This window comes from Coregonus clupeaformis, chromosome 12, assembly GCF_020615455.1.
Source record: "Coregonus clupeaformis isolate EN_2021a chromosome 12, ASM2061545v1, whole genome shotgun sequence".
Classification (NCBI taxonomy): Eukaryota; Metazoa; Chordata; class Actinopteri; order Salmoniformes; family Salmonidae; genus Coregonus; species Coregonus clupeaformis.
In genome coordinates, this window is record NC_059203.1 from 17,630,289 (window position 1) to 17,642,644 (window position 12,356).

The 12,356-nt window shown below is 49.6% G+C and overlaps 1 protein-coding gene across 3 annotated transcripts in view; it reads left to right on the plus strand.

Annotated features, from left to right (window-relative positions):
* The window catches only part of LOC121578809 (E3 ubiquitin-protein ligase RNF123), a 266,423-nt gene that overhangs the window by 31,651 nt on the left and 222,416 nt on the right, over nucleotides 1-12,356 (plus strand). For all 3 annotated transcript variants that reach the window (XM_045223719.1, XM_045223721.1, XM_045223720.1), the window contains exons 21-23: nucleotides 3,729-3,829; nucleotides 8,036-8,228; nucleotides 8,578-8,723. In XM_045223719.1, coding sequence (XP_045079654.1) covers nucleotides 3,729-3,829; nucleotides 8,036-8,228; nucleotides 8,578-8,723 — 440 coding nt within the window. The remainder of the gene's footprint in view (nucleotides 1-3,728; nucleotides 3,830-8,035; nucleotides 8,229-8,577; nucleotides 8,724-12,356) is intronic.

A 12,356-nucleotide genomic window follows, 5' to 3' on the forward strand; every position in this document is an offset into this window, starting at 1 on the left:
CACCTAATCATTCAAGGGTTTTTCTTTATAAAAAAAAAAAAACTGTTTTCTACAGTGTAGAATAATAGTGAAGACATCAAAACTATGAAATAACACATATGGAACCATGTAGTAACCAAAAAAGTGTTAAACAAATCAAAATATATTTTATATTTGAGGTTCTACAAAATAGCCACCCTTGATGACAGCTTTGCACACTCTTGGCATTCTCTCAACCAGCTTCACCTGGAATGCTTTTCCAACAGTCTTGAAGGAGTTCCCACATATGCTGAGCACTTGTTGGCTGCTTTTCCTTCACTCTGCGATCCAACTCATCCCAAACCTTCTCAATTGGTTAGAGGTCAGGTGATTGTGGAGGCCAGGTCATCTGATGCAGCACTCCATCACTATCCTTCTTGGTAAAATAGCCCTTAAACAGCCTGGAGGTGTGTTGCGTCATTGTCCTGTTGAAAAACAAATGATAGTCCCACTAAGCGCAAACCAGATGGGATGGCGTATCGCTGCAGAATGCTGTGGTAGCCATGCTGGTTAAGTGTGCCTTGATTTCTAAATAAATCACAGACTGTGTCACCAGAAAAGCTCCCCCACACCATAACACCTCTTCCTCCATGCTTTACGGTGTGAACCACACATGCGGAGATCATCCATTCACCCACACCGCGTCTCACAAAGCCACGGCGGTTGGAACCAAAAATCTAAAATGTGGACTTCAGACAAAATGACAGATTTCCACCGGTCTAATGTCCATTGCTCGTGTATCTTGGCCCAAGCAGGTCTCTCCTTCTTATTGGTGTCCTTTAGTGGTGGTTTCTTTGCAGCAATTCGACCACGAAGGGCTGACTCACACAGTTCCCTCTGAACAGTTGATGTTGAGGTGTGTCTGTTACTTGAACTCTGTGAAGCATTTATTTGGGCTGCAATTTCTGAGGCTGGTAACTCTAATGAACTTATCCTCTGCAGCAGAGGTAACTCTGGGTCTTCCATTCCTGTGGCAGTCCTCATGAGAGCCAGTTTCCTCATAGCGCTTGATGATTTTTGCGACTGCACTTTAAGGAACTTTGAAAGTTCTTGACATTTTTTGTATGGACTGACCTACATGTCTGAAAGTAATGATGGACTGTCGTTTCTCTTTGCTTATTTGAGCTGTTCTTGTCATAATATGGATTTGGTCTTTTACCAAATAGGGCTATCTTCTGCCAATAGTGTGCAAAGCTGTCAACAAGGCAAAGGGTGCCTATTTGAAGAATCTCAAATATAAAATATATTTAGATTTGTTTAACACTTTTTTTTGGTTACTGCATGATTCCAAATGTGTAATTTCATAGTTTTGATGTCTTCACTATTATTCTACAATGTTAAACATAAAGAAAAACCCTTGAATGAGTAGGTGTGTCCAAACGTTTGACTGGTAGTGTATATACTGAACAAAAATATAAAAGCAACATGCAATAATCACTAATAGGAATGTAAAAAAAATGTGTGCACAAAATTTGAGAGAAATAAGCTTTTTGTGCGTATGGAAAATGTCAGGGATTGTTTTATTAAAGCTCATGAAACATGGGACCAACACTTTACATGTTGCGTTGATATTTCTGTTCAGCGTAATATAAGGTCATGTTGAGGTGACCCAGAGATGGTAATAGTGAATACTATAAGGTCATGTTGAGGTGACCAGGAGTATTTCCCCTCTATATATCTCCTTTCTTTAATCTAGTTTGACTATCTATACTGAACAAAAATATAAACACAACATGTAAAGTGTTGTTCCCATATTTCATGAGTTAAAATAAAAGATCCCAGAAATGTTCCATACGCAACAAAAAAGCTTATTTCTTTCACATTTTGTGCACAAATTTGTTTACATCCCTGTTAGTGAGCATTTCTCCTTTGCAAGATAATCCATCCACCTGACAGGTGTGGCATATCAAGAAGCTGATTAAACAGCATGAACATTACACAGGTGCACCTTGTGCTGAGGACAATTAAATGGCCGCTCTCAAATGTGCAGTTTTGTCACACAACACAATGCCACATATGTCTCAAGTTTTGCAAGAGCGTCCAATTGGCATGCTAACTGCAGAAATGTCTACCAGAGCTGTTGCCAGAGAATTGAATGTTCATTTCTCTACCATAAGCCGCCTCCAACGTCGTTTTAGAGAATTTGGCAGTACGTCCAAACGGCCTCGCTACCGTAGACCACGTGTATGGCGTTGTGTGGGCGAGCGGTTTGCTGATGTCAGCGTTGTGAACAGAGTGCCCTGTAGTGGTGGGGTAATGGTATGGGCAGGCATAAGCTACAGACAACGAACACAATTGCATTTTATCGATGGCAATTTGAATGCACAGAGATACTGTGAAGAGATCCAGAGGCCCATTGTCGTGCCATTCATCTGCCGCCATCACCTCGTTTTAGCATAATAATGCACAGGCCCATGTCGCAAGGATCTGTACACAATTACTGGAAGTTGAACATGCCCCAGTTCTTCCATGGCCTGCATACTCACCAGACAATGTCACCCATTGAGCATGTTTGGGATGCTCTGGATCGACGTGTGCCACAGCTTGTTCCAGTTCCCTCCCGTATCCAGTAACTTCGCACAGCCATTGAAGATGAGCGGGACAACATTCCACAGGCCACAGTCTACAGCCTGATCCCCTCTATGTGAAGGAGATGTGTCGTGCTGCATGAGGCAAATGGTGGTCACTCCAGATATCGACTGGTTTTCTTTTTTAAAGGTATCTGTGACCAACGGATGCATAACTGTATTCCCAGTCATGTGAACTCCATAGATTAGGGCCTTACAGTATATGAACTGTAACTCCGTAAAGTCTTTGAAATTGTTGCGTGTATCGTTTTTATATTTTTAGTTCAGTGTCGACTTTGAATCAACTGCTAGTGGAGAAGAAGAGGCACTTGGCTGGTGGTGGATTGTTTTGGACCTGGGTTGAGTACCAAATGGCAAAGTAGTGCACTGTGTAGGGCATCGGGTGCGTTTTGGGACTCTGCCCCCCCCCCCCAACGTGATGGACTGGATTGATGTTACAGTAGTTTAGGACCTGGATTCATAGACAGCAGCAGCGGTAGCCTCCCCACTTGGCCATGAACAGCGTGTCCCCTCTGTTCCACAGGACTGGGAGGTGTAACCAGTTATAGATTTACAGATGGGTCCTCTGATGTTAATAGACTTGGAGATTTACGGTGGTTCTGGGTGATCAGAAATGTAAACAACAGTATCCAGACACTTAGAGGTCAGCTCCGACGCTGTAATGAAGCCTCTATATCACCATAGCAATCAACCTATCAACATCACTAGACTGTCACAATGACTATTTCTCTGTCCACGTCGGATCTTCCAGTATTTTTCAGATTGCTACCTCGTTAAGTTTGGTCACTCCGCCCCCTCATAGACACTCATGTTGTCCCTTCCTGTTTCAGTCCATTTTCCTCTTAGTTTGGTGTCTAATGAACATGATCCAGGACTTCTGCTGGCCTCCTTGCAGCTTAAACTCTACCAGAGCTCAGGCAGGGTAGCCTCCTGGTGGTCAGAACACGGATAAGGCATTGTAATGGTTTGAAACCAATGATATTGGTGACAGGATACAGCCTGTATGGTGACGGGAGACGGCCTGTATTGGTGACGGGAGACGGCCTGTATTGGTGGTGATTACTCTGTGTTGTAATGAAGTTGTATTATGATGTAATAGTTGTGCTGTGTCTGTCCTTCTAGATGACCTGGCCTCCAAAGCCAACATCCTCATGGACCCAGCTGAGATCCAGGCTACCTCTATGGATGATTTGGATGAGGAGGAGGAGAGTGGAGCCGCTCAGGTACAGACTAGCTAACGTCTTATCTTAAAAATCATCCACAAAGACAGTGTGCTTGATTCCACCATATTGGGGTTCTCAAGTCTAAATTCTCCCTTTGGGTACAGCGTTACAAATCACATTTTATAAGTCACATGCGCAGAATATAACAGGTGTAGACTTTACCGTGAAATGCTTTACTTACGAGCCCAACAATGCAGAGTTAAAAAGTAAGAAACAATATAATAATTAGCAAATAAGGAAATAGTAACACAATAAAATAACAATGAGGCTATATAGAAGGAGTACCAGTACTGAGTCAATGTGCAGGGGTACCAGGTAGTAATGAGACTATATACAAGGAGTACCAGTACTGAGTCAATGTGCAGGGGTACCAGGTAGTAATGAGACTATATACAAGGAGTACCAGTACTGAGTCAATGTGCAGGGGTACCAGGTAGTTGAGGTAATGCACTACATGGCCAAAAGTATGTGGACACCCCTTCAAATTAGTGGATTAGTCTATTTCAGCCACACCCTTGCTGACGGGTGTATAAAATCGAGTACACCGCCATGCATTCTCCATAGACAAACATTGGCAGTAGAATGGCCCGTACTGAAGAGTTCAGTGACTTTCAACGTGGCACCGTCATAGGATGCCACCTTTCCAACAAGTCAGTTTGTCAAATTTCTGCTCTGCTAGACCTGCCCTGGTCAACTGTAAGTGCTGTTATTGTGAAGTGGAAACGTCTAGGAGCAACAACAGCTGCGAAGTGATAGGCCACACAATCTCACAGAACAGGACCGCCGAGTGCTGAAGCACGTAGCGCGTAAAAATCATCTGTCCTCGGTTGCAACACTCACTACCGAGTTCCAAACTGCCTCTGGAAGCAACGTCAGCACAAGAACTGTTCGTCGGGAGCTTCATGAAATGGGTTTCCATGGCCGAGCAGCCACACACAAGCCTAAGTAATGCCGCAATGCCAGCATCGGCTGGAGTGGACTCTGGAGCAATGCAAACGCGTTCTCTGGAGTGATGAATCACACTTCACCATCTGGCAGTCCGACGGACGAATCTGGGTTTGGCGGATGCCAGGAGTACGCTACCTGCCCCAATGGACAGTGCCAACTGTAAAGTTTAGTGGAGGAGGAATGATGGTCTGGGGCTGTTTTTCATGGTTCAGGCTACAGCATACAATGACATTCTAGACGATTCTAATGCTCTTGTGGCTGAATGGAAGCAAGTCCCCCGCAGCAATGTTCCAACATCTAGTGAAAACCCTTCCCAGAAGAGTGGAGGCTGTTATAGCAGCAAAGGGGGGACCAACTCCATATTAACGCCCATGATTTTAGAATGAGATGTTCGACGAGCAGGTGTCCACATACTTTGGCCATGTAGTTTAGGTACATGTAAAAGTGACTAGGCAATCAGGATAGATAATAAACAGAGTAGCAGCAGTGTGTGTGGGTGGAGTCCAGTGTGTGTGGGTGGAGTCCAGTGAGTGTGTGTGGGTGGAGTCCAGTGAGTGTGTGGGTGGAGTCAAGTGAGTGTGTTTGTGTGTGGGTGGGTGGAGTCCAGTGAGTGTGTGTGTGTGTGTGTGGGTGGAGTCCAGTGTGTGTGTGTGTGTGTGTGGGTGGAGTCCAGTGTGTGTGTGTGTGTGTGTGGGTGGAGTCCAGTGTGTGTGTGTGTGTGTGGGTGGAGTCCAGTGAGTGTGTGTGTGTGTGGGTGGAGTCCAGTGAGTGTGTGTGTGTGGGTGGAGTCCAGTGAGTGTGTGTGTGGGTGGAGTCCAGTGAGTGTGAGTGTGTGGGTGGAGTCCAGTGAGTGTGTGTGTGGTTGGAGTCCAGTGAGTGTGTGTGTGTGTGTGGGTGGAGTCAAGTGAGTGTGTTTGTGTGTGTGTGTGTGTGGGTGGGTGGAGTCCAGTGAGTGTGTGGGTGGAGTCAAGTGAGTGTGTTTGTGTGTGGGTGGGTGGAGTCCAGTGAGTGTGTGTGTGTGTGTGTGGGTGGAGTCCAGTGTGTGTGTGTGTGTGTGTGGGTGGAGTCCAGTGTGTGTGTGTGTGTGTGTGGGTGGAGTCCAGTGTGTGTGTGTGTGTGTGTGGGTGGAGTCCAGTGAGTGTGTGTGTGTGTGGGTGGAGTCCAGTGAGTGTGTGTGTGTGGGTGGAGTCCAGTGAGTGTGTGTGTGGGTGGAGTCCAGTGAGTGTGAGTGTGTGGGTGGAGTCCAGTGAGTGTGTGTGTGGTTGGAGTCCAGTGAGTGTGTGTGTGTGTGTGGGTGGAGTCAAGTGAGTGTGTTTGTGTGTGTGTGTGTGTGGGTGGGTGGAGTCCAGTGAGTGTGTGGGTGGGTGTGGGTGGAGTCAAGTGAGTGTGTTTGTGTGTGTGTGGGTGGGTGGAGTCCAGTCAGTGAGTGTGTGTGTGTGGGTGGAGTCCAGTGAGTGTGTGTGTGGGTGGAGTCCAGTGAGTGTGTGTGGAGTCCAGTGAGTGTGTGTGTGGGTGGAGTCCAGTGAGTGTGTTTGTGTGGGTGGGTGGAGTCCAGTGAGTGTGTTTGTGTGTGGGTGGGTGGAGTCCAGTGAGTGTGTGTGTGTGTGTGTGTGTGGGTGGAGTCCAGTGAGTGTGTGTGTGTGTGGGTGGAGTCCAGTGAGTGTGTGTGTGTGTGGGTGGGTGGAGTCCAGTGAGTGTGTTTGTGTGTGGGTGGGTGGAGTCCAGTGAGTGTGTTTGTGTGTGGGTGGGTGGAGTCCAGTGAGTGTGTGTGTGGGTGGAGTCCAGTGAGTGTGTGTGTGGGTGTGGGTGGGTGGAGTCCAGTGAGTGTGTTTGTGTGTGTGTGGGTGGAGTCCAGTGAGTGTGTGTGTGGGTGGAGTCCAGTGAGTGTGTGTGTGTGTGTGTGTGGGTGGAGTCCAGTGAGTGTGTGTGTGGGTGGAGTCCAGTGAGTGTGTGTGGAGTCCAGTGAGTGTGTGTGTGGGTGGAGTCCAGTGAGTGTGTTTGTGTGGGTGGGTGGAGTCCAGTGAGTGTGTTTGTGTGTGGGTGGGTGGAGTCCAGTGAGTGTGTGTGTGTGTGGGTGGAGTCCAGTGAGTGTGTGTGTGGGTGGAGTCCAGTGAGTGTGTGTGTGTGTGTGTGGGTGGGTGGAGTCCAGTGAGTGTGTTTGTGTGTGTGTGGGTGGAGTCCAGTGAGTGTGTGTGTGGGTGGAGTCCAGTGAGTGTGTGTGGAGTCCAGTGAGTGTGTGTGTGGGTGGAGTCCAGTGAGTGTGTTTGTGTGGGTGGGTGGAGTCCAGTGAGTGTGTTTGTGTGTGGGTGGGTGGAGTCCAGTGAGTGTGTGTGTGTGTGTGTGTGGGTGGAGTCCAGTGAGTGTGTGTGTGGGTGGAGTCCAGTGAGTGTGTGTGTGTGTGTGTGGGTGGGTGGAGTCCAGTGAGTGTGTTTGTGTGTGTGTGTGGGTGGAGTCCAGTGAGTGTGTGTGTGTGTGGGTGGAGTCCAGTGAGTGTGTGTGTGGGTGGAGTCCAGTGAGTGTGTGTGTGGGTGTGGGTGGGTGGAGTCCAGTGAGTGTGTTTGTGTGTGTGTGTGGGTGGAGTCCAGTGAGTGTGTGTGTGGGTGGAGTCCAGTGAGTGTGTGTGTGTGTGTGGGTGGAGTCAAGTGAGTGTGTTTGTGGGTGGAGTCCAGTGAGTGTGTGTGTGTGTGTGTGGGTGGAGTCAAGTGAGTGTGTTTGTGTGTGTGGGTGTGTGTGGGTGGAGTCCAGTGAGTGTGTGTGTGTGGGTGGAGTCCAGTGAGTGTGTGTGTGGGTGGAGTCCAGTGAGTGTGTGTGTGGGTGGAGTCCAGTGTGTGTGGGTGGAGTCCAGTGAGTGTGTGTGTGGGTGTGTGGGTGGAGTCCAGTGAGTGTGTGTGTGTGTGTGGGTGGAGTCCAGTGAGTGTGCATGTGTGTGGGTGGAGTCCAGTGAGTGTGTGTGTGTGTGTGTGTGGGTGGAGTCCAGTGAGTGTGTGTGTGTGTGTGTGGGTGGAGTCCAGTGAGTGTGCATAGAGCCAGTGCAAAGGAGTCAGTGCAACACACAAAAAAAAGGGGGGGTCAATGCAAATAGTCCGGGTAGCTATTTGATTAACAGTATGACTGTATTTACCACGTGTTTTAACAGTGTCTCTTCCTTTGTTGTTACAGAGGCCTTTTGGAGAGGTGGTGGGTGACCTACTGTAATTATACAGTGTTACCAACATGTCTCTATGTATTGTAATGCATCATGTCTCTGTCCTGTAACAGAGGCCTTTCGGAGCGGTGGCTATGGGTGCTGCCCTGGCCAGACCCAGCTGGCTCAGTTCTCCCACTCTGGGCCGAGCCAATCGCTTCCTGAGTACCGCTGCTGTCAGCCTCATGACTCCCAGGCGACCCCTGGCACCCCCGGAGAAGGTCAAAGTTCGCACCCTGGCCGTGGAGCAGAGGACGGAGGAGGACAGTGAGTGGCTTTACCTTGAATATTCATGGAGGCGTATTGAGTGCAGTTCTGTCTTTCCTTTTCTCTCGCACTTTCTCAATTTCTCGCTCTCTCACTCTAGCGTTCTCTTTCAACCACCACTGTGAAATATAGAGTTTAGTCTACAGATGTAAAGGCTAAAGTAAAGAAAAGGCATTTGGATGCCAATAATCTGCGGATGAGTGTGAAATTCAATTGGCCACCTCTGGAAGTGGCCTAGTACCTTTTGAGCTATTATTACCTGGGCGTTTGGTCATTTGGACTGGACTGGACTGAACACAGGGTTGGGAACATGTTCTTCTTTTTCCTTTCTTCCCCGCCTCACCTCCAGTCGAGGGAAGCCATGGTAACGATGGCCTGTTGCTGGGGCGACCGTTGGAAGAACCCGACCATCCAATCACAGAGAAGTCTCTGCTGGAGATTCTGGATGGGATTGTGATGATGTACAACTTGAGTGTTCATCAACAGCTGGGCAAGGTAAGAGGCTGAGGCGTCCGTCCGCTGGGCAAGGGAACCATTTTGTGTACAGATTAGAAGTGCTCTGTAGGACAAGCTAAGAGGCTGAGGCATCTGTCCCAAATGACACACTACTCTGTATTTAGGGCATCATTGGGGCCTGGTCAAAAGTAGTGCATTATAAAGGGGATGGAGGGATCTGTTGACTGGAAGCCATTCAATACGGAACCATAATGGAACCATTGTGTGTTGTGATTTGAAATGCTCTCAAGGTAAGAGGCTGAGGCGTCATTGTGTCCCCTGGAGGCCGTTCAATAGGACAGGGGGACAGGACACCATTCAATAGGACAGGGGGACGGGACACCATTCAATAGGACAGGGGGACGGGACACCATTCAATAGGACAGGGGGACGGGACACCATTCAATAGGACAGGGGGACGGGACACCATTCAATAGGACAGGGGGACAGGACACCATTCAATAGGACAGGGGGACGGGACACCATTCAATAGGACAGGGGACGGGGACCATTCAATAGGACAGGGGACGGGGGACCATTAAATAGGACAGGGGGACGGGGGACCATTCAATAGGACAGGGGGACGGGGGACCATTCAATAGGACGGGGGGACGGGGGACCATTCAATAGGACGGGGGACCATTCAATAGGACAGGGGGACAGGGGACCATTCAATAGGACATGGGGACAGGGGACCATTCAATAGGACAGGGGGACAGGGGACCATTCAATAGGACAGGGGGACGGGGGACCATTCAATAGGACGGGGGACCATTCAATAGGACGGGGGACCATTCAATAGGACGGGGGACCATTCAATAGGACAGGGGGACAGGGGACCATTCAATAGGACAGGGGGACATGGGACCATTCAATAGGACATGGGGACAGGGGACCATTCAATAGGACATGGGGACAGGGGACCATTCAATAGGACAGGGGGACAGGGGACCATTCAATAGGACATGGGGACGGGGGACCATTCAATAGGACAGGGGGACGGGGGACCATTCAATAGGACAGGGGGACAGGGGACCATTCAATAGGACATGGGGACAGGGGACCATTCAATAGGACATGGGGACAGGGGACCATTCAATAGGACATGGGGACAGGGGACCATTCAATAGGACATGGGGACAGGGGACCATTCAATAGGACAGGGGGACGGGGGACCATTCAATAGGACATGGGGACAGGGGACCATTCAATAGGACAGGGGGACGGGGGACCATTCAATAGGACAGGGGGACGGGGGACCATTCAATAGGACAGGGGATCCATTCAATAGGACAGGGGGACGGGGGACCATTCAATAGGACATGGGGACAGGGGACCATTCAATAGGACAGGGGGACGGGGGACCATTCAATAGGACAGGGGGACAGGGGACCATTCAATAGGACAGGGGACAGGGGACCATTCAATAGGACAGGGGGACAGGGGACCATTCAATAGGACATGGGGACATGGGACCATTCAATAGGACAGGGGGACGGGGGACCATTCAATAGGACAGGGGGACGGGGGACCATTCAATAGGACAGGGGGACGGGGGACCATTCAATAGGACAGGGGGATAAGAGACCATTCAATAGGACAGGGGGACATGGGACCATTCAATAGGACATGGGGATAAGAGACCATTCAATAGGACATGGGGACAGGGGACCATTCAATAGGACATGGGGATAAGAGACCATTCAATAGGACAGGGGGACATGGGACCATTCAATAGGACAGGGGGATAAGAGACCATTCAATAGGACAGGGGGACGGGGGACCATTCAATAGGACATGGGGACAGGGGACCATTCAATAGGACAGGGGGACAGGGGACCATTCAATAGGACAGGGGGACATGGGACCATTCAATAGGACATGGGGATAAGAGACCATTCAATAGGACATGGGGACAGGGGACCATTCAATAGGACAGGGGGACAGGGGACCATTCAATAGGACAGGGGGACGGGGGACCATTCAATAGGACAGGGGGATAAGAGACCATTCAATAGGACAGGGGTACAGGGGACCATTCAATAGGAAATGGGGACAGGGGACCATTCAATAGGACATGGGGATAAGAGACCATTCAATAGGACAGGGGGACAGGGGACCATTCAATAGGACAGGGGGACAGGGGACCATTCAATAGGACAGGGGGACGGGGGACCATTCAATAGGACATGGGGATAAGAGACCATTCAATAGGACATGGGGACATGGGACCATTCAATAGGAAATGGGGACAGGGGACCATTCAATAGGACAGGGGGATAAGAGACCATTCAATAGGACAGGGGGACAGGGGACCATTCAATAGGAAATGGGGACAGGGGACCATTCAATAGGACATGGGGACATGGGACCATTCAATAGGAAATGGGGACAGGGGACCATTCAATAGGACATGGGGATAAGAGACCATTCAATAGGACATGGGGATAAGAGACCATTCAATAGGACAGGGGGACGGGGGACCATTCAATAGGACAGGGGGACGGGGGACCATTCAATAGGACATGGGGACAGGGGACCATTCAATAGGACATGGGGATAAGAGACCATTCAATAGGACATGGGGACAGGGGACCATTCAATAGGACATGGGGACAGGGGACCATTCAATAGGACATGGGGACATGGGACCATTCAATAGGAAATGGGGACAGGGGACCATTCAATAGGACATGGGGATAAGAGACCATTCAATAGGACAGGGGTACAGGGGACCATTCAATAGGACAGGGGGACGGGGGACCATTCAATAGGACGGGGGACCATTCAATAGGACAGGGGGACAGGGGACCATTCAATAGGACATGGGGACAGGGGACCATTCAATAGGACAGGGGACGGGGACCATTCAATAGGACACGGGACGGGGGACCATTCAATAGGACAGGGGGACGGGGGACCATTCAATAGGAAATGGGGACAGGGGACCATTCAATAGGACATGGGGATAAGAGACCATTCAATAGGACAGGGGGACAGGGGACCATTCAATAGGAAATGGGGACAGGGGACCATTCAATAGGACATGGGGATAAGAGACCATTCAATAGGACAGGGGGACGGGGGACCATTCAATAGGACAGGGGGACGGGGGACCATTCAATAGGACAGGGGGATAAGAGACCATTCAATAGGACAGGGGGACATGGGACCATTCAATAGGACATGGGGATAAGAGACCATTCAATAGGACATGGGGACAGGGGACCATTCAATAGGACATGGGGATAAGAGACCATTCAATAGGACAGGGGACATGGGACCATTCAATAGGACAGGGGGATAAGAGACCATTCAATAGGACAGGGGGACGGGGGACCATTCAATAGGACATGGGGACAGGGGACCATTCAATAGGACAGGGGACAGGGGACCATTCAATAGGACAGGGGACATGGGACCATTCAATAGGACAGGGGGATAAGAGACCATTCAATAGGACAGGGGGACAGGGGACCATTCAATAGGACAGGGGGACAGGGGACCATTCAATAGGACAGGGGGACAGGGGACCATTCAATAGGACAGGGGGACGGGGACCATTCAATAGGACATGGGGATAAGAGACCATTCAATAGGACATGGGGACATGGGACCATTCAATAGGAAATG